This window comes from Purpureocillium takamizusanense, chromosome 1 (genome assembly GCF_022605165.1).
Source record: "Purpureocillium takamizusanense chromosome 1, complete sequence".
NCBI lineage: Eukaryota > Fungi > Ascomycota > Sordariomycetes > Hypocreales > Ophiocordycipitaceae > Purpureocillium > Purpureocillium takamizusanense.
In genome coordinates, this window is record NC_063068.1 from 2464812 (window position 1) to 2482993 (window position 18182).

General features: G+C 59.5%; 2 protein-coding genes across 2 annotated transcripts; both read left to right on the forward strand.

Moving 5' to 3' along the window:
• Positions 1 to 5097: 5097 nt before the first annotated feature.
• Positions 5098 to 9823, forward strand: JDV02_000794 (uncharacterized protein). The gene is made up of 3 exons (XM_047981650.1): positions 5098 to 5816; positions 6501 to 6725; positions 6778 to 9823. The coding sequence occupies exons 2-3, from the start codon at positions 6693 to 6695 to the stop codon at positions 9280 to 9282; spliced, it is 2538 nt and encodes an 845-aa protein (XP_047837610.1). The 5' UTR covers positions 5098 to 5816; positions 6501 to 6692; the 3' UTR covers positions 9283 to 9823.
• A 2239-nt stretch (positions 9824 to 12062) lies between these two features.
• JDV02_000795 (uncharacterized protein) lies at positions 12063 to 16443 on the forward strand. The gene is made up of 3 exons (XM_047981651.1): positions 12063 to 13825; positions 13880 to 14910; positions 14977 to 16443. The coding sequence occupies exons 1-3, from the start codon at positions 12368 to 12370 to the stop codon at positions 16022 to 16024; spliced, it is 3537 nt and encodes a 1178-aa protein (XP_047837611.1). The 5' UTR covers positions 12063 to 12367; the 3' UTR covers positions 16025 to 16443.
• The last annotated feature ends 1739 nt before the right edge of the window (positions 16444 to 18182 follow it).

Sequence of the window (18182 nt, forward strand, 5' to 3'; positions counted from 1 at the left end):
TGGCTGCCACCACCGCGATCATCTACCAAGCGCGGCCCCGACGGTGGCGCTAATGACGCGGGCGTGCATGCACTGTTGTACTTTGAAGAAGTATATGGGATGGACGTCGTGAGCGGGAGGCGAGACCGCTTGGAATCCACATCGCTCTTCGCTTCTGGATTCCCTTGTTTTCGATGTGAGGAAACTGTCATGGCTATTTTGTCGCGAGGCGAGGCGTCGGGGCTTTGGATGATAAAAAAGAACAGAAAGAAGACGAAAACCAAGCATTGCAACATGGTGATTCTGACATATGTACTTCGTACTTTGTGGTCATGGCCGCAATCCACGATTTGCCTTTCTTTCGGCAGTACACTTTGGCTGGTGCCTTCCGATGTCGCAATTCGAGTATCAAAGTCAAATGCACACCATCAAAGCAAAAGCCGTGCTGTACTCTTCTTGCAGTGCACACATGTAAGTCTGTAGTCCCATGTTGTCAGGGCGCTTCTCGTGGAGCATCTGTACATCGAGGGTTACCCCGCTGGTCTTGATCTTTGTCAAGGCCTGCCTGGGAGAGGGCGCCGTATATCTACAGTATGAAATACAGCACGAAGTACTACTTATTCCGAACAGCACTGTAAGTTGTACTGTACAGCACATAAAGGCGAATGGATAAATAAAAGAAACACTTGCCCGATTCGCGGCAGCGCGCCCGTGGCCATGACTCGGGGCGAGTCGCAAGCCCAGCCATGCCAGCATTGAAGCCGGGCGGTGCCCACGCCCGAACGCACAATTCGCGAAAGGCGGTCGGCGTCACACTGGCGGCTGTGGGGTCGTGCGGTTATCCCAAATGGCAATTACCTGCAGCAAGGCGCCCAAAGGTGTGACCCACGAGAAAACCGACGCAGTCGTTCAACTCGGTACAGCATCTCGAGCTGGGTGCGGCATAAGTCTGCGGCGGTACACGCCTTGACGTTGCTCCCAAACGTCGCACGGCATGGAAGGCGTCTAAGGGATCCATCAAACAGCCTCGCCGTGCGATTCCCCAGGCTGCGGTGGAAATCACAGTTCTTGGCGCCAGTCCCGTCGACACCGAGCTCGTCCGCATACGTGGCTGATTAGCTCCCTCGAGTTGGTCCGAGGCAGGTCGTCATGGCACGGCTGATGTCACGATACCGCGAATGTGGCACGTCGGCGAGTCCAATCTGAGATGACGACAGCCAGCTTCGACTCTCCTCCCTGTGAGCCTTTTGCACAGACATGGGCGGCATACTAATGTGAGTTAGTACGGCTGCCCCCTGCACCTAGGAGAGCTTCGCGCAGCACCTGCCTTCTCGCAGCTGCAGAGCGCGTCGCGTTGGCTCCTCCTCATGCATGATATGATTTGCGCATTGTTTTGCGGTTGCATGTTGTGCGGTCAAAGTACTGGGAACACAGGGAGGGTCCAGAGGGGCTCGCATATGACAGGGGGTCCCTGAACCATGCCTGCTCCCAATCAAACATGGAGAGACGCGGTTGGCGGGGCCAGAAATGACATAAAGTGGAGGGGCTGCAGCAGGGCGAGTCTGGCTGCTGTGAGAGACAGCCTTTGAGTCCGAATCTTGCGGGAGCGGTGAGCTGAGCGCTTTTGGTAGGACTGCCGCGACGAGTGACGGTGATAGCATCGTGGGCAGATATCCACGGATGCGCGCCGGGAATGCGCCCCACGAAGGGTCAAGGGCAGATGGACCAGTGGACAATCAAGTGGCGAACTGAGCGGCCGCATCAACGGCCAGTCCCTGCTTGCCTTGCGTTAGAGGTCGTGGACTGGTCCCGTGGGTTGGGCGTCTTCAGGCGTCTGGTCCCCATGACGAAGATGTCATTCGGAGGCAAGGGCCGCTAGCAGCGAGCCATCCACCAACCCTGCCCACGCTAATGAGATCTGGAGGAGGGACCAGGGTCGCACGGACGGAGCACGAGAGAGAGAGAGATGGCTAGCGCTCTTTCTTACGTTGCCGTCATGGCACTGGCGGCCAAGGCCTGGACGTCGCAATCTGCTGATACGAAACTTGGGTGCGAGTAACGCGACGCGCGCGCCTGTGACAGATCGACGAGAGAGAGCGAGACGGCCATGGCTCAAGAAAACCGACGCGCGCGAGCGACGAGAGCCGATATGGGGTGCCGCGGAGAGTACGACAGGTCGAGGATGCCGGCGGACGTCGTGCGACGTCGATAAGAGTACCCGTGCAGATGGAAATTCGGGACTGGGCACAACGCCGCCTTCACGAACAGAGGGGCGGCGCCTTTGGTGTGTGGGCACTGTCTCAAAGCCGCCTCGGCAGCGTCGCATGACGAAACGGCCAAGCCGGCCGGGGCAGAGGCAACAATATGTAGGTCGTAGTCATGAGGGAAGCTGAGGCATCTTTTTTAGTCTGAGGAATGCGCTGCGCCATTGAGTTGTCGTTGAAGAGGTTCTAGGCATCTTGTCCGTAATAGTGCAGCGCCAGGTACGTAAACAGCGGGCACCCTCTACGCCTGCGTTGCTGGGCATGCTGCATACCTGGGGCTCACCTGGCCTCCGTCTCAGACACCGGAGGCGCGTCCATACGCACCTCGGCCGGCCGGCCGGCAGGTGATTGATCAATCAACGGGCGAGAGGCGAGCAAGGCGTCGGACCAGTGCCTGGCTTGGTCTCTGGAGAGAGGCACAGGCATGCCATGCACTGCGCTCAATCGAAAAGGCAGCTGCAGCGGCTGCAGGAATGGTGGTGTGTTTGCTGCCACGGACCTGCAGCTTGTGGGCTGATTGATGAGGGTGAAGAAGTTTGGGATCCTACCGCTGTCAGCCGAGCGAGCTGGAGGGAGGGAGGGGAGGGGGGAGCGGTGCGAGGTGGGAGGATCGATGCCCGGTTCCTCTCGTCGGGATGTGATTTGCCTGCCGGGCGTAGACCACAATGGATGAAACCTTGCAAGGCAGGAGCAATGAGCTTATAACCTGGGTTCGTGATTAATACAGAGGTAGGTGCGCACCAGGTAGGTTCCTGCCTGTGTCTCGCCTGCGTCAATCCATGTCCCGAGATGAAGCAACCAAGCACGCAAGCAAGGTACGGTGGTTCCTTATAGTACCTACCTTACTAAAGTACTACCTCGATACGTACGAGTACCCCAGGTACTAAGGTTTCTATCGTTTCAAAGATACAGGTATCTATAAAGTCCACCATGATGAGCCTTGCCTAAGGTCAGGTGTCGACGAATGGCAGGCCATGGGAAAAGGGAGAATAAGGCCATCTGTGGCTCCGTCACTTATGAGGTGCGCTCAACTTCAGACACCGCGTGCAGCTACGCGTGGCAACGTGCGGAGTGCACTCCTGCTCCGGGCTCGTACGAACTCTGTACCTCACGTAGCATGCGTAGGTAGGCACTACGTATACTACTACCTGCTAATACTGCGTACAGCGGATCGAGATATTGGAATGTTCGACTGCTTCCCCGCCATGCCTGCCCTGCGACTACTACTGCGAAGGCGTGCCGAGAAGCATCCCCCGGGCCCACCCGGGACCTCGGGCACCCGGCTCCAGCTCACACAAGACGCGGGTGCACCGCTGAAGCACGCCAGCCAGCGCACCCGGGCCCGGGCGTACAGTGGGCTTGGCGCCGAAGCAAAGCCCCAGCGCGGGAGCTTCCCGCATAGCTCGCCGCGCCGGGCATCGGTCTACCAGACGTGTCGGTCGAGGGACGGGCCCAATGGCTGCGGACCATCATGTCGCCATGTCGGCATGAATGCTGTGTCCCCATGGGACTTGATGGGAGATGCCGTCCATTGTCACCCCAGGCCCAGACACCCAGGCAAGGTAGGCAGGTCCTTGGTGCGTACGATGCAGCTGCTCAGTCCGTACATACACTGAGATACTGAAGTAGGCTTTGCCCCACGGAGCCGACCTTTCATGGTCCCAGCGACCGGCGCCGCTTGATGGGGGGCGGCGGGCCTCCTGGCTATCGCCCAAGGCACATGCTGTTGTCCGACCTGGCGAGGTTCTACGGCATCTGCCTGTGGCATGACTGCAATGTCCCATTCGCGTACTTGGCGAAGGCCTCGAACGCGCCGCGATGCGACGATGAGCCCTCCCTCGGGCGCGCCCATTAAGAGAGGGCCGTCATCGTCGTCGTCGTCGTGCCTGTCGCGGCCTCGTCGCCGTCGCCGTCGCCGTCGTCTTGCACCGGTGCCTCCGCGGGGAGTCGGCTGAGGCGAGACAAGGGCGGCGGCAGAGGCGACGATCATGTTTGCAGCCGCAGCAGCCATACGGATAATTTACTTGGCATGGCCCGCACGCTCTGAAGGCTCTTGGCGCACGCAGCAGGGATGTCATGGCGCTGCTGAAAGGGGGCCATTGGCTATTTTTCACTTCGCGTTGAAGGCCGCCCTCTCGGCTATCCTACGTACATACGTATGGCATGCGAGAGCGCTAGGTTCGGAGTGCACGGCACCCGCCGTCGACCAAACGACGACGAGACGAGGGAGCAGAGACACCTTCTACATCATCCCATCTTCACCACCGTGAAAGAATCATTGGGTGGCCCATCATCTGAGCATCGTCATCATCACATATCGTCTTTGTGCGGCGCTGCGGGTTCGCTGCTGCTGCAAGTGCTACTGCACACCTAGCGGCTCCGGCCCCCATTATTGGACCGCTGACCGGCGCCGTGGGGGGAGCGGCGGCAACCAGCGCCCACAGAGTCCCCCTCCCCACCCGTCTGGGCGTTGCAGCCGCAGGTCACGCTCCAAGTACCCAGTACTTGTGGTGGGCGCGGCACCCGTCATTCGGACTCCCCCCCACGGGCCTGTGACTTTCCAATCAGCAGGGCGCTCCAATGGCCTCCGGGAGGGGGGTCTCGAATGGGCGGCGGCCACCATGGTCCGGGGGGGGGGGGGGGCAAGGGGCCCACCACCGGCGCCGAGACTGGCGAGTGCGGCTAGGCCAGACGTGAACCGCCGTCGCTGGCGGCGGGGTGCTATGATGCGATGGGATAGGCCATCCGTGAAGGAGCATGGCGGACGACGACGATAAACGGGATGGGTTGTTGTGTTGCTGACTGGCTGGATGCCGAGCATGAGCATCCATTGCAATGCCATGCCATGCCATCCATCCCATCCACGGATCCATTCCCACCCTTGCCCATGCGCCATGCCCATGCCCGTTCCATGTTCCATGCTCCATGCTCCCTGCTCCAGCTTCCATGCTCCCAAGCCCGCCGCCGGCCCTCCTGCACGCCCGTCCACTATCGCATTGTCGCCAAAGCGCTCCCGTCTCTTCTCTGGCCCCTCCCTCCACTTTGCGGCTTATCGTGTGTTTTTATTTATTTATTTTTCTTTCCATCTTATTTTAATCCAAGTACCACTACTACCACTGCTGACCTTGCACCCACCCGCCCGTCCTCCACCAACCCCTGCCTGGCGCCTCTCGTCCGGACTCGGCCCAGCACTCGCGCGCGCGCCATCGTCAGCGGGCAATGGAAGATACCTGGGTAGAGAGAACCGCCCAGCCAAGCCCCCAGGTGGCCCCTCCATCCCTCCCCTCCAGCGGCGGCGCACCCCCCCTGTCCCTCGACCGCCCGCAGGACCCCTTCTTCTTCCCTTGAAACGCAACTTTCCCGTTTTCTCACCTCTCCACCACCAACCGCCTCGCCGTTCCCCTCCTGCAACGGTGGGAATTCGGTGTGTTTTTTTTCTTGCCTTCCACCGAAGACAATTCCTCCGCAGCGGCTTCGAGGGCTTTTCTCGATCATTGCCGTCGCCGCTCGCTTCTTTTTGCTGCTTTTTAGTTACGGCGTCCCGGCGAGCTCCTTCGTGGTGTGCGCAACAAGGTGAGTCAGTCTTGTTATCGTCCGTTGCCTCGCCTGCGTTGTTTTGCCGCCTACCTCCCCCCTACCGCCTCGTCCTCGCCACAATATTTTTTTACACTTTCGAGTTCTGGCGACCGCCCTGCCTTCCTCTGACTCCCCATCGTTGCCTCGTATTCCCCATGAAAAATCCCTCCCCTTCTCTTTGACGCTCTCCCTCGTCTCTCATCGCTGTTGCGTCTCTGCCGTACTGCGAGGCTGTGCTGCGGTATCGTTCGTTGCCCGGTGTCTCGGAGTTGCGTTGGCTCCCCCGTCGCCGTGCAGCTCGTCCAGGTGCCGTTGCCTCGCCTTGCATGGTGCTCCACGAGAAATCGCTCGCCCCTTTCCGCAGAGACACGGTCGCGACACGCTCGAAGCTCGTCGGCATCGCCAGCTGCCTTGCACCCGTTCGTGTATTGTGATTGTGCCTGCGTTCACCTCGTCCTCCCATACATATTGTCCCGGGACTCCTCTGATTCACACTACCCGTGAGAACCCCCCTTGTGCCGTGCACTTGCAGGAGTCCTTGACAAGACCGCCATCACTGTGTGCATGTCCGCCGCCTTCACCTACTTCACTTGCGTGTTGGCCACTCCACCGATTCTCTCGCTCCGCCTTCTCTCCCGCTCCCTCGGTCCGGCCGTCCCTTTGCTGACCTGCCACATCCAGGCCGGCTACCTTGAGAGCAGCATCAACAACCCAAGGTTGTTTCGAGGCCGCGACGGCTCGAGGACTCCGACTCGTGTCCATCTCTCGACGTCTCCTTCGAACACCTTAGCCACTCCTTTACAAGCTGAGATAGACAACTGCCTCGGTCGGCCCGCCCAAATGTATAGATAAACTCCCTCGCGAACCGCCAAGATGGATTCGGAAGATGGAGAGTACTTCGTAAAAGTAAGTGGCTCCCACACGCTTTGCTATATTCGCTCGTTCTAACTCATCTCAGCAACTGGCCGCCTTCGTGCGAACACACGAAAAAGCGCTTGCCAACGCGCTGCAGTTCCAGCGTCGCGAGGTCCGCCACCGGTCCTCCCAGAGCACCAGCTCCGTCACGATCCCGTCGTCCCCCACGCTCCCCGAACGACCGTCCACGTCATCCTCGACCAACTCGCTTGCGGCCGCCTTCTCTTTTGGATCGCTCAACTTCACATCGCACAGTGTCAAGTCGGCCAAACTTGCTCTTACACCCCACCATCTCTTCTACCTCCTCTCGCGCTTCGAGGAGCTAGGTATCAATGTCGGGCCCATGAAAGTCCGCCTTGAGAATCTCCACGACAGCAGCTCCTCTACCAATTATGTGTCCTTCCTTGGCAACACGGGGCGGTCTAGGAGTCGCAGCTCCGACGTCGGCTCAATACATTCTGTTTCAAGCATGCGAAGCGTCATGTCCGGCATGTCTGCCTTGTGGGCTAGTTTCGGCATCGGAGCCAGCATTTCTGCCGCGAGGACGGAGCGCCAAAAGGCGGCCCTCCAGGCCGATCTCAAGTACCTCTACTCGGCCTTTACCAAAATTCCATGCCTCCGCCTCGCCCCTGATTGGCGTGCTCGCTTGATTCGAGGGTACGAGGAGTTCCCCTTTGACTCGGCCGTCCCCATCTATGTCTTCAAGAACCTGCAAGCGCTGGAGATAAGCAGTATCGATTTTCGTCAGTTCTTTGGCTGGGACCGCCTAGCAGACCAACTTCGTTCGCTGAGCCTGAAACATGCCGGAATCGAGGACCCCGCCGATATCTTGATAGATATTGTTCTGGACGATATGGACAAGAGACGCCGGAGGACGTCGAAATCCCACCCGTCACCCGCGGCGACCTGGGGCGTCAGCAACAGCCCGCGCCGCAGTCCAACGATACCGCACCCGGAGCTCATGCGCGCCGCATCCGCTCCTGGATCGCCAGATGTGCGAAGCGCTCTTGCCGAGCTGCGTGTCGGGTCCATGACTCCGAGCGAGCCCGCCGTTGACGACGGCGACGGCTCTGACCATGTCAGGACCCCGGGAGCGCCTGATGATACGGAAGAAGCGTCTCGGTCGCCGGGAAAGCCTTCGAGGCCGCGCAGTAACTCCCCACCTGGGCCACCCAGCTCACGCAACGCCTCCTCTCACGCGCGCTCCTCTCAACGCATCAAGCGCTCTGGCTCTGGCAGCTCACACTCTAGTCTATCGGATTCGTGGCATCACCACACCAGGGGCAGCACTGGAAACCTCTTGGCCATGGGTATCTTGCCCGCGTCCAAGTGGCGGTTCTTGCGGCACCTTAGCCTTGCGGATAACGCCATGACGTCGATTCCTCCGACTAGCCTGGCTCCGCTTTCCAACACCCTCTACTCACTCGATCTGTCATCGAACCTGTTCAGTCAAATTCCCGACAGCTTGGCAACGCTCACCGCGCTGCGGGCCTTGAACCTATCTCAATGCATGATCGATTCCCTGCACTCCCTCATCCGAAATCCACTTCCCGCTATCACAGCCTTAAACCTTCGAGCCAATCGACTGCAGTCTCTGGCTGGCGTGGAGAAATTATACCCACTAGAGAGGCTGGATCTAAGAGACAACCGTCTGTCGGATCCCGTCGAGTTCGCAAGGTTGACTGGGATCCCAGAAATCCGAGAGATCTGGGTTGAGGGTAATCCCTTCACCCGTACCCACAAAGATTACCGTGTGGCCATCTTCAACCTGTTTAGAGCTACGCCAGGCTACACTACAGACATTGTGATTGACGGCTGTGGCCCGAGCTACTCTGAGAGGCGGATGCTCATTGAGCGAGCCCCTATTCCGGACTCAATTCCCGTGGTGAAACCCCAGGTCCCCGATGCCCCTGCAGTGGTGGACGTCAGCAAGCCGACGATCGTGTACGGTGCGGCAAAGGAGCCCGTCGTGCTTCGCAAGGAAAGGCCGGTGCCCAGAGCCGTGTCAAGTGAGATCAACACAACCTCGACTCGGCGTCGCAAGGCTTCCAAGAGGCGCATCGTTGAGTTGGCGCCAAGCGAGCGACTGGCTCCACACTTGGCGGTGGAGACGCGCAAAGAGGCGCCAAGAAAGGTTGAAGCTACCATCGCCTCGATTTCACCGCCCGGAAACTATCGCACGTCGAAGCCATCAGAGCCCGCCCTGCTGCCCCCCGTGATTCTCGAGGACAGTCGCAGCAAAGATATGATCGACGGTGGCAGTGCCTCAGTCAGCCCCATCCCGCACGAGCGAGAGAGCCCAGACCAGAACCCCAGAGAAGGCCAGGACTGGGATGCCGGCGGCGAGATCTATCGCCGCAGGATCGAGGTTTTGCGAGACCGAGTCGGCAGCGGCTACCTGAGTGTCCTGAGCGAAGAGTCGTGGGACGGAAATTCAACCTACGCCACCCCCGGAGTCGGACCTGTGCCACCTCTACGAGCCGGGCACATCTCACATCACGCGCCACCCACCGCCCAGGCAGTCCACAGCGGTAGAACGCTGGGCTAGCCAGTCCACACCGAGTCAACAATGCCTCGGGATCCGACTGCAAAAAAACCTCTCCAGATGATACCCCAATACCCTCTTCCCCAACCCCTTCGCACTTTTGCGCTGGTTTGCACTAGTTATTGGCGTTTGACACTGTTTTCCGCACATGTGATGTTGCTCTTGTGCTTGTTATGCTGCGAATTCTGTTGCTTGTTTCGTCCATGGCCAGGATGTGGTTTTGACTGGTGGTGAGATGGGATGGGTGGACTAGGATCATGAAGCATAGCGATGACGGCGTTTTGGTACCACAGGAATTCACACATTGGCACGCGATGTGTCATGCTCGCACTCTATCGTCTGTCCGCTGTTAGCTCGGATGATGATTGCTCTTGCTTTGTACTTTGCCGCATTGCTAGTTTGCAGCGGCGCACTGGCAGATTCCCCGCTCTCGGGCTCGAGTTTGCGGGACGAGCAGTATAGACTCGAGGGCGACTGTCACTAGACGAGAGCAGCATTTGCACTCAGACCTAATACACACTCGAGTATCGAGCATTTAACCGGGGCGTTTTCGGGTAAGAGCGTTGCGATAAGTCAACTTGAAGACGCGTGAGACGAGCTCCTCATCGTGAAGCAGTGCGATCTCGATGCGTGCATCAACTGTTGCGCAGGTGAGCTGCCTCCGGCGAAATGAAGTCGGAGTCTGATGGCTGGGTTGCGTGTCGTCAGTTGGCCACCTTGGTACAAGTAGGTACGAAGTAAGCTGCAGACGTGACGCGACCCGCTGACACGAGACGAGAGGTAAGCAATGGAATACAAGCTACCTCCTAAGCAGTCGTAGTAGTAGATACCAGTAGTATGCGGCGCCTGACAAATCGAGCGCCGACTATCGGCGCCGAAGGACTCCGCGACTTGTGATTACAATGCCATCACGGGGTGGCGCTGCGGAAAGGCCGGAGCGAAGAAAGTGTCAGCCATCAATGCCGCCGCACCAGTGATGGATGCTTTGTCACTATCGCAAGTCTAGTATACCTTGCGGTCTGGAGAAGTCTGGAGGCCCGTGGCTTGGCTTGGCCCAGATAGCACGAGGAGCAACCAGGGGAGGTTTTTGTTCTAGAACGAGTGCGGAGGTGGCATGGGGTTCAAGGACGGGGCGGACCCAAGGGCCATAATGTAACTTTCCGAGGAATCAGCACGCGAGCCGGGCGTTCAATTTTGGAACTGCTGCTGGCCCAGCCGGAGGATACGTAACATCGACCGGGCTGGCCCCGTTGGATCTGCGTCGTTTGGGCTCTTCCGGCGGGGACGTAGGTACGTAACGTAAGTGGCTCTGTAGGTAGGTAGGGGGTGGATGCACGACTGACGAACAGATGGACGATATGCATGAGCGGGCGTGCGGGAAGGGCGGGATCGCACAGACAGACGTGCATGGCATGGGGTGCGGCGGGAACGTGGCGGTGAGCCGATCGCTCGTGAATCTACTACTACTACCTATTTATATACGATGCGAGGCATGTTGGGTGGAATAGGTACACACATACGTACAGATGTATACATACGAAGTACGTACGTTCGTCGCCAGACAGAGTCGGCTAGTGCCGACTCTGGAGCCTTGGGATGGGTTTGGGCCATGTCTCTGTCTGAGTGCGACGCTGGGGAAGGACTGCGTGAACTTGCCGCCGACGTGTAAGGCATTGCGCGCAGCCTTGAGTTAAGGCTCATGGCTTGAGACTTTGGCTGTCTGCTGGCTTGTGAAGACTTGTGAATACTTGGGGAAAAAGTTGAGCAGGCGGCCATGCGCCCTGGCATGAGGTTGTATGTAAGGATGCGAGGCAAATTGCCAGCGTCATGCCCGCAGTCTAGGTAGACCTCTGGGCTTCTATGGCTTAAGTGGCGGAAGAGGCAATGCGTAATGCAACAAATCTCACGAGCAAGTGAGGAACCGAGTGGGTGCTTCGGAAAACAAGCGCATCTAGGTTGGTTTTCGTCCATCTACGGTGGCGGTGCGGCCCGACGGCTGGCGTTTGTCTGTCACGGCGGCGGCAGTTTATTACGTAGTTGACGATGGCACGGCGCCGGCACGGGGTCCTTTCAGCAAGAGGAAGGAGGGCTGGCTGGATGGCGCCTGTGCTGCCGAATTGCCGCCAGCAAACCTCGGTGGCGTGGCGTGTGGCCTGGCAATGCCGGGGCCGCGGTCGAGGCGGGCTGGCTGGCTTGCTGGCTTCAATGACGCCGACGCCAGGAACCGGATGGGGTCAGGACAATGCAAGGCCGGGTGGACGGAGGGGCGGGCGAGGACCACAATTCGCGGTTCCCCAGATCCGAGATGCAGCTCATCCAGATGGCCTGGCCGGGCCTGCCAGATGGGCCTGCCGGCCTGTCAGATGGCGGCATGACGGGTCGACTGAGCGAGCACGGATGGGGGAGAGCTCCAGTGGAAACGGGTCGCTTCGACCGGATCCGGCTAGCTGGAGATCTCGGCTGCTGACTAACCTCGCTCCCCCACTCCACTCGTGCTTTGCCGCGCAAGACGCGCTGCCAGCCAACCAGGGCAGCAGGAGCCGGCCGCCTGTGGGCTGCTGGGGGGCCTTGGGGGCCACTTGCCCAGGCCCAGGTGTGCTAGCAGCAGTGAAGTGGAGGCGAGGCAGGCGCTGGGCGGGCAGGCAGGATGGCAGGGTGATGAGGGTAGTACGTACTTCGCAGAAGGCCGGATGGAGGTGGCCCGTGCGCCCTGCTGCGACGGCTGTACACCTCTCACCTCACGCGTGGTCTGTTTTTCGCTCGCACCCGACGAACAGCCGCCATCCGACGTCACGTCTCCTCCCCATGCTGCCTGCGCCCATCGACTGCGCGCCAACGGGGCTCTCTTGCCGCTCCCATCTTTCCCGCATGCGAACCTGTGGTCCTGCAGTCGCTTCACGGGTCTGCGGATGAGCGCATCACCCCGCCCGGCCCCGTCACGAGCGAGCGCGCAGCCCCTGAACGCCGACTCCCTCCCCCTCCCGCCCCCCCCTTCACGGCGCCTCGCCCTCGGCATCCGCTTCCCAACGTCGACTTCCCGAGACGACCTTGGCGCCCCGACCGCAACTGGCGCCACGCGAGAACCATCATGGCCCCGGCGTCGCCCTCGCCGAGACGGACCCCGACGGCCCGCCGACGCGGACGCCCGCCCGGCACCACGAACGCGGCCAGGGCAGCGAGGCAGGTGTCCCTCTCCGCCGTAGTGGCCTCCGAGCCACCCCCAAAGAAGCGCCGTTATATCCCTGGTGGTCCCGGCGGCGGCGGCCGCTTCGTCGATGCCGATAGTCTCGACACCCCCGCGTCGACCGCTGCCTCGGCCACCGTGTCAAGATCCGGCAGAGCCGTCGCGTCGCGGAGCGCCCTCAACGGGGAGACTCCGTCGCTGCCGCGTCGCGAGAGGAGCACTCGCATACGAGCAGCTGCCAGCGAGGACGCCGACGACGTATCTTGGGGCTCTGCCGCCGCCATGGCTGCTTCTGTCAAGCAGGCCGAGGACTACAAGCCGCGAGAGGAGCGCGGCTGGGAGGAATTTCACCCCAACCTCGACATTGAGAAACCCTTCATGGTATTTACGGCCGATGACATCGATGGCTCCGTGCCGCCCGCCGCTCCCGGTACGCCAGCCGTGCAGACTCCGGCCACGCCCTTGGTGAACGGGTCCATGACGCCCCTGAGGCACGTCAATGCCGCCTCCACCGGCAATACCCCGAATCCCCAAGAGAAGCCCGAAATTCCTCTCCCAGACGCGCAGTCTGGGACGCCTTCGAGACGCCCACGACGCCAGACCCGTGACGCTATCAGCTTCTATGGCGTGCGTCCTCTGGACCTTGCCCCGACACCGAAGACACCCAAGATTCTCCCTATACACAGCCAGACGGCCAAGGAGCGTCTTGACCTCAAATTACCATCCTACCGCAAAACGAATCGCATCGAGCTTTTCGAGAGCAAGACGTTTGGTCAGGCTCGCTACGTGGACAAGGCCATGAGCAACGTCGGCTACCAGGAGAGCGACCATTTCATCCGCCATGATACGCTCCTCATCAAGGCCATTGATGGCAATGCCGAAGACGAAGTCGAAATGTCGCCGCTCTCCAAGACCGAGGAGCACGCCCACCATTCCAGGCTCGGGCGGGTCGAGTACGACATGGACGAGCAAGACGACATGTGGCTGGAGCAGTACAACGCCCAGCGTAAGCATGGCGAGCTGGAGACCATTACCAGAGAAATCTTTGAAATAACAATGACCAAGATCGAGAAGGAATGGCACACGCTGGAGAGACGGATACCGAAACCAAACCCCAAGCCGCCGCAGACACATCGACCGCGTTCTGGGTCTGCCGCTGCCGTAAATGGCGAGACCCAAGGCGCCGAAGAACCGGACAGCAAGTGTGCCATTTGTGATGATGGTGACTGTGAAAACACCAACGCCATCGTCTTTTGCGATGGCTGCAACCTGGCGGTGCACCAGGAATGCTACGGTGTTCCGTTTATCCCCGAGGGTCAGTGGCTGTGCCGCAAGTGCCAGCTATGCGGCCGCGGAGTTCCGGTGAGTCTTCCCGCCTGTGCGTTCACTTCTCATCCGCTGACGACATGTTTCTAGACTTGCATCTTCTGCCCCAACACAGACGGAGCGTTCAAGCAGACCAACTCATCCAAATGGGCACATTTGCTCTGCGCCATGTGGATCCCCGAAGTGTCCCTGGGCAACCACACCTTCATGGAGCCTGTCATGGATGTGGAAAAGGTGCCCAAGACACGCTGGAAGCTCAGTTGCTACATCTGCCACCAGCGGATGGGAGCATGCATTCAGTGTGGCAACAAGAACTGCTACCAGGCTTTCCACGTCACTTGCGCTAGAAAAGCCCGTCTGTTCCTTAAGATGAAGACGAGCCACGGCGCTCTTGCTGTGCTGGATGGCGGCATGGTACTCAAGGCATTTTGCGATAGACACTGCCCGCCCGACTACTCCAAGGAGAACAACGTGCATCAGGCGACGCGCGCGGCGAAGAAGTTCTACAAGCGAAACATGAGGGGCCGTATTTGGGCGGACAATCACGCCATGGCCAATGTTATTGCTGCGCAGCATCGCAATGCCATTACGGAGCATCCCCCTGACGAGTCCCAAATGACAGGAGCCAAGAACTCGGCTGTCCTGGGCGACAAGAAGAAGGGCCAGGTGCCTAAAAATGTGTGGAAGCTTCCCTCGGGCGCCCCCATCATTCCTCAGGCTGTTTTCGACGTGGTCGAGGCGTCTATTCAGCGCTTCCCTTTCCGCAAGCGTAAGGATTTCCTCAGCGAGGCGTGTCGTTACTGGACCCTGAAGCGAGAGGCCCGGCGTGGCGCGGCTTTGCTGAAGCGACTCCAATTGCAAATGGAGACGTTCTCTTCCATGGAGCTCACGAGGCGGAATTTTGCGTCAATGGGACCCAGCGGCAAAGCGCGTCTAGCTCGCCGAATCGAGTTCGCCCAAGGAATCATCAACGACTTGGAACAACTCAAAACTCTTGCAGAAGATGTCGTTCAGCGCGAACAGATCAAGGTCGACGCGGCCGAGCTGGAGCAGGAATTTGTAGACGAATGCTACTTTCCAGTGGCGCAGCTTCTCCCTCCCGCGATCGAGAAGGCCGCATCGTACGTTTGTCCCTTAAACGTTTTCCCGACGACACCGTCTGGCCATTTGCTAATGTTGAGACGCAGACTGGACAAGGACCTCTTCTCAAGTGGGTTGGAACGCATCGAGAAGCGCGTCAGCGAGCGCTTCTACACAACGGCGCTTGCTTTTGCACACGAACTCGGTGATGTGATCAACGCAGGCATTGTCACTATCCCAGCGGTACAAGACGTTTTCGAGCCGCAGTTTGAGTCGACTGAGGCGGCGTCGTCCAAGGTTGCATTTCTAGACATACGTGAGAGACGGAAACTCGGCAAACGCATCCTGAAGGCGGTTCAGCCATATCTCGAAACGGCCTTGCGAGTCGAGTCTGAAATCTCGAACAAGCCGTTTGAAGCCCTGCAAAAGGAGCTCGAGGGCTTAATCGATGCAAGCCTTGACGCTGGCCGGGCCGCCACCGGGGCCGGGGTGGAGAAGCTTGAGGCTGACGAGGACACCATCATGGTGGACGCGCCGGACTCTTCTGAAATCACAGTCAAGAGTTCTTTTAACAACGATGACATGCTGCAAGATGCCGACGCCGACGCCGACGCCGACACCATGGACACGGCCGAGGACGCCCAGGAGAATGGTGACAACATCGAGGTTAACACATCCGGCTTCAGTAAGGAGGTAGACAAGGCAGAATCGTCACCTCGAAAAAGCAAGCGCAGCGTCATCATGACGAGCATTGAATCGTCCGAGACACCTCCGGACAGCACTGGATTCGTCCCTGCGGCTGGCCCAGATCAGACCGGGCCGCCTACGCCGCCGCAGTCCAACGGTAGCTTCGGTAAGGAGCCAGCTGACCCGCTGGTCGAGGGCGGCGTTCTATGGTACCTTAAATCAATGAAGCCTGAAGGCACGTCCATCCTAGGAGAGCACTGGGCGGCCGGTCGAGACGCGGTGCGCATGCTTAGTGAGGATCTTACGGACCTCGACGACGAAGAGCTTAAGGGGCTCGGACGCGATGTCGATGATTCCGTTACGGCTGCCGTGCTGGATGCCGAGGCCGCATCGTCTGCCGTTGCGATAAAGAGCAAGGCCAATGCGAATAAGACACGGAAGCGGAGGACGTCTGGCAGGAGACGATGATGCTTTCGCCGCACAATTGTACTACTACTGGAGGGTTTTTGTTTTTGTGGCTGGGCCCACCTTGGGACGGCCGGAGGAGGTGTGCTCTTTTTGGGATGATTGCGCGATTGTCGCTCACGTGGTCACGAGCTTTGGCGTTCAAGGGGATCATATTTCGGGTGTCATGAGGGTATCTGCTGCGGCCCCCGAATTGGTCGCGATGGTTGACTGGCGTTTTTTCTTCGTCCTTGCTTTCGGAGACCTGAGAGCTAAGCGCGTGGCTTTAGCTGGGGCCCGGAGGTATTTTGGGCGTGGGTGGGAGGGAGACGGCCGTGAATGCTATATATACATCCATAGCTGTAGAGGGCCGGTCTGTAGAGACTATTGACCGAGACACTTTGTACGAGATCTATACGCCGAATCGCTGTCTGTTGAGCCCGTGAACAGCCGTGCTTCGCACAGCGTCCCAAATGCCATAACGTCATGGAAACACTGTCTTGGATAGGACGTAGAAGCGGGAGTCTCCTGTCGACACTGGTCCGCAAGGGCCGGGGCAGGGCCGTCTTTGCCGACGGGGGTGGGCGGAACCCCTTGGAAGCGCCTGCTGTCGCCCCTTCTATAAAAAGATTGCAAGAAAGTTCCTCTCGGGATCCCGGGATGGCGGGACGCGCGGCGGGCACTCGACGACGACCAGACGGCAAGGCGTGAGCTGTGGTGATGGTGTGCTCCGCGCTCGACCAGGCGAACTCTGTTCCGGTGCAGAGAAGGCAGCAGCAGAAGGAGGTGGTGGGTGAGTGGGTGGGTGGCTGCGGATTGAGTGCCGGCAGAGGGGCAACGAACGCGCCCCCCGGCCGGCCGGCCAGTGGAGCGGGGAGTTTATACCTGGTTGGGCGGGCTACCCAAGTTATTATCATGGTGACGCCGACGACGCCGCACCGTCCCTGGGGGCTGCTGGACGGGGCGGAAATTTCTGGCGGGCGAGCGAGCTCAGCTGCGGACATTGTACAAGTAGAAGAGACGCCACCGATATGCGTATGTATTCGTATATGCTACGTACGTACTGTACCTGGTATGTAATGGTGTCGTTGGTTCGCCCGGCCGTTTGCTTGTGGGACAGGCGGGCGGGCGGTGTCGGGCTGTTGTTGGGCGGGGGGGCATTGCAGCAATGGAGCGTTGAAGCGGCGCCCGGGCGAGCACTTTCGTCATCATCATCATCGCCGACGTCAAATCATCGGCATGGACAGGCGATGACATCCGCGAAAGAGCCTGTCGATGGCGGCGACTGGGGAGGGGGGGTTATATGCAGCAAGGGGAAACAGTACTCAAAACGTACTGTTTGTCCTTGCCAACTAGTGCCTCACCTCTGCTTGGACCCTGACTTCAGTCAGGGCCCGGCAGACGACTACTAGCTCTGGGCTGTCTGTCCCCTGCATCAGTTCTGTCAGTCTGACGTGTAGTTGTTGAAGCGGAGACGCAAGCGCCGGTTCGCCGACGACGAGCAGGACGGCCCGTCGCCGATGCAGCCAGCTGTTGGATCCCCACGCATATCGCAGATCGGAGCGAGATGTTGATCGAGCCTACGAAATGCCTACTATGGTATGTGTGAGGGGCGGGCGGTTTCAGCTACAAGCTCAGCAATAGAGCACGAGTTGCGTCTCCTTGAGGCCACGATGACTCTGGTGGCAAAGTATAACACACACACACACACTCATGTCGGACCACATCCATCCGTGGCGCGCCTCTCTAGTATCCGCTCTCTGCTTCTCTCGGCAATCAGTAGATCGAGATGGGGTACTGTTTGTTGAATGCAAAGTGCGTCGCCGAGGGGCCCGCCGGTCGGCGCGAAAGGAGAGGGGAGAAAGGAGGATAGAGAGAGAAAAGGGGGGGGGATGCCACGGCCGGACCAGGGGTGGACTCGGCGCGAAAGCCGACCGCTCCAGGTACGTACGGCGCTACGAAAGCGCGAAGGGAAAGTCGAGTGAGAAAAGAAAATGGAAAAGGCAAGACGCCGCGGCGTGGGGCCTCGATTGGACTGGACTGGACAGTACAGTATGACTGGGTGGTGTCTGGATGGAGGGATGAGGCTGAGCTTGGAGGGGAGGGAGTGGGAGGAGAAACCTTAGGAAGGGGACCTAGGGCGGGGAGGGGACCGAAATGCAGCGGCGCACAAGGCGGCAGA

Excerpts from the sequence above, each read along its gene's own strand:
- JDV02_000794 (XM_047981650.1), top strand. The coding sequence starts at position 6,693 with ATGGATTCGGAAGATGGAGAGTACTTCGTAAAA. Across the intron at positions 6,726-6,777 it reads ATGGAGAGTACTTCGTAAAA|CAACTGGCCGCCTTCGTGCG; the intron begins GTAAGTGGCTCC and ends AACTCATCTCAG.
- JDV02_000795 (XM_047981651.1), top strand. The coding sequence starts at position 12,368 with ATGGCCCCGGCGTCGCCCTCGCCGAGACGGACCCCGACGGCCCGCCGA. Across the intron at positions 13,826-13,879 it reads TATGCGGCCGCGGAGTTCCG|ACTTGCATCTTCTGCCCCAA; the intron begins GTGAGTCTTCCC and ends ACATGTTTCTAG. Across the intron at positions 14,911-14,976 it reads GCGATCGAGAAGGCCGCATC|ACTGGACAAGGACCTCTTCT; the intron begins GTACGTTTGTCC and ends GTTGAGACGCAG.